The following is a 2,889-nucleotide window of genomic DNA, read 5'->3' as shown; positions in this document are numbered from 1 at the left end:
ACCCCCCCCCCCCCACCCCCCAAACATCAACAACAAAAAAAAAAAACAGGGTGCAGTAGTGATGGACCGATCAGCCTTCTATGACTCAAGGAATTGGTTTGATCAGCATAGGGATATGAGGCTAGACATAGACAACATGAGCTATGAGGTGACAACTAGTTCTCTTTCAGTAATTATTATACTGATATTACTTAAGGGGGTGTTTGTTTCAAATCCTATAATTTTAGGATATGGATTTCACCATGGGATTTGAAATCCATAGGTAATTTGTTATGGGTTGAGATTCCTAAAACTTTGTTTGTTTTAACAATATTTTGGGATTTGGAATACTATAATTTGTAATATTTTTGTTTGTTTCAAACTTTTTGGAATTTGAAATCCATAATTTGTATAAAGCTTTTGAAATCCACCCCACATACTACATGAAAAAGAGGATTTTACAAATCCTTAAGGGGGTGTTTGTTTCAAATCCTATAATTTTAGGATATGGATTTCACTATGGGATTTGAAATCCATAAGTAATTTGTTATGGGTTGGGATTCCTAAAACTTTGTTTGCTTCAACAATATTTTGGGATTTGGAATACTATAATTTGTAATATTTTTGTTTGTTTCAAACTTTTTAGAATTTGAAATCCATAATTTGTATGAAGCTTTTGAAATCCACCCCACATCCCACATGAAAAAGAGGATTTTACAAATCCTTAAATATATTACTTTTTTTATTATTTGGGGATTTAATATCCTAAAACTTATTTTGAAACAAACAAGTTTTATGGAATTCTAAAACCCCCAAAAACCTCTTTTTACATCCCAAAACTTGAAATCCACACCATATCCCAAAAAACTAAAATGAAACAAACATCCCCTAAATATATTACTTTTTTATTATTTGGGGATTTAATATCCTAAAACTTATTTTGAAACAAACAAGTTTTATGGAATTCTAAAAGCCCAAAAAACCTCTTTTTACATCCCAAAACTTGAAATCCACACCATATCCAAAAAAAAAAAAAATGAAACAAACACCCCGTAAAAGTCTTTCATGAGTCTCGGATATTTATCATCATTGTCATTGTAGGAACTACTTGCTTTAGAAGAGAGGATAGGAAATGTGAGCACTGGTCTGTCCAAAGAGACCATCTCCGGGTGCCTGCAAGAAATGATACATTGTTCATCTGATCAAATGAAAGATGATGATGAGGAAGAAAAGTGTGCTATTTGTCTGGTAAGTCTGAGTTAGTTTCTATGTAGTATGTTGGGTTAATGCCGGATAGGCCCCCCTGCAACATGATGTTTTGAACTTACTATCGGAATCTTTTACCCTCAGAGATTCTATTTCTCAGAAAAATATTTTCCTCTATTTCTCAGAAATCTCTCTCTCTCTCTCTCTCTCTCTGTGACTGAAGGTAAAATGGATACTGAGGGGTTTTATCCACAATTAACTCCAGAATATTTATGCAATCTCTTAATAGCTAATGCTCTTATATTGTTGTGTTCTCTAATTTGATAGGAAAATTATGACGACCAAGATGAGCTCGGAAGGTTAAGCTGCCGACATGATTTCCATGCCAGCTGCATCAAGAACTGGTTGCTGATAAAGAATGCATGCCCAATCTGCAAGGCTGCTGCTTTCATCGATTCTCCGAAGGAGAAGCAAATATGATCCATCCCTGTTTAGATCAGATGGTTCCGATCTTTATCTCATTTATCTGGCTTTCTTGTAAATATGCTTCTCCTATTGACATTGTCTTTACAAATTAGAAAAACGATGTTACCCCTGTAAATTTGTTGGTGGTGGTTCAAGCAATCAAGCTCTGCTTATAATGCTGTGTTTAGATGGGGGGATAAAAGATGGGAAAGGGAAGTGAGTTTTAAGTTCAAGTTTATTTGGGAGTTTTGTTGCGAGATGGTAAAGAAAGGAGAAGCTTTCATAAGAACTTTTGTGATTTCTTTCCCCCTCAAACTGGGGGTAATGAAGGGCAAGGGAATGAAAGTAAAAGTTACTAATATAAAAAACATTTTCACCCCCTATCACGATAAATCAATGGCCAAATTTTTATTTACTTTATTTTCCTTTTATGAAAATATCCAAAAAAAATATAATTTAAGGTCACCTCTACTCCCCTTATAATACTCCTAAACAATGTGCTATATTTTTCTTCTGCTTCTCTACCTTTCCTTTTCTTATCATTTCTTTCCTTCACTTTCCTTGGTAAACTCTCAAATATAACATAACACGGTTTTAATTGATTTGAGGTTGACGGCCGTGTTTGTTTCATTTCATTTCCCAAAGCTATATAGGAAACCATTCATGGTAATAAAAACATGTTTCCATACTTTTCCGTGAGCTTCTAGGAAAAGGGTTTTATAAGTTCTTTCAGCATGAAATTAGATGGAAAAGCTTTCCAACACATTCTTCATTTGTATCTAAAGTAGAAAACGATAAAGCAAATGAGGTTTCTAATACATTCTCCGCTACTTCCCTTTATTTAATCATTAAAATTTAGCTTTTCATCATTTTTCGTTCCAATACCTCCAATTTGAGCGGAATTGGTTCACAGCTGAAAAGTGATCATTCTTGAGTTTTAAGAGAATATTTTTTATTTTAAATTTTAAGGGCAAAACAAACACGAGAATTAGAAAAGTAAAAACACCTTTTATTTTTTAACATCGTCCTGATTGCACTGGAAAGAAGCATAGAGCACAATTTTTGGACTCCTATAAATGAGGATATACCAGCACTTGGTGTTGGAAAAACGATATGCAATAAGGTAGAATATATATGTCGTGATAATTAATCGAAATTAATTAAATTAGAAGAATATCTGAAACACTTTCTGAATTTTTTCAATAATTTGTTCCAAGATCAAATCTGAAATAGTTCTCT

The 2,889-nt window shown here is 33.3% G+C and overlaps 1 protein-coding gene across 12 annotated transcripts in view; it reads left to right on the top strand.

The window, feature by feature from the left end:
- Window positions 1-1,936, top strand: part of LOC109850320 — a 16,655-nt gene extending 14,719 nt beyond the window's left edge. For all 12 annotated transcript variants that reach the window (XM_020420319.1, XM_020420313.1, XM_020420318.1 and 9 more), the window contains 3 exons: window positions 50-148; window positions 1,081-1,227; window positions 1,513-1,936. In XM_020420319.1, coding sequence (XP_020275908.1) covers window positions 50-148; window positions 1,081-1,227; window positions 1,513-1,665 — 399 coding nt within the window. In that variant the 3' untranslated portion in view covers window positions 1,666-1,936. The remainder of the gene's footprint in view (window positions 1-49; window positions 149-1,080; window positions 1,228-1,512) is intronic.

This window comes from Asparagus officinalis, chromosome 7 (genome assembly GCF_001876935.1).
Source record: "Asparagus officinalis chromosome 7, Aspof.V1, whole genome shotgun sequence".
In the NCBI taxonomy this organism is placed as follows: domain Eukaryota; kingdom Viridiplantae; phylum Streptophyta; class Magnoliopsida; order Asparagales; family Asparagaceae; genus Asparagus; species Asparagus officinalis.
The sequence above is the reverse complement of the archived record's forward strand: the minus strand, read 5'-3'. Positions and strand labels throughout refer to the sequence as shown.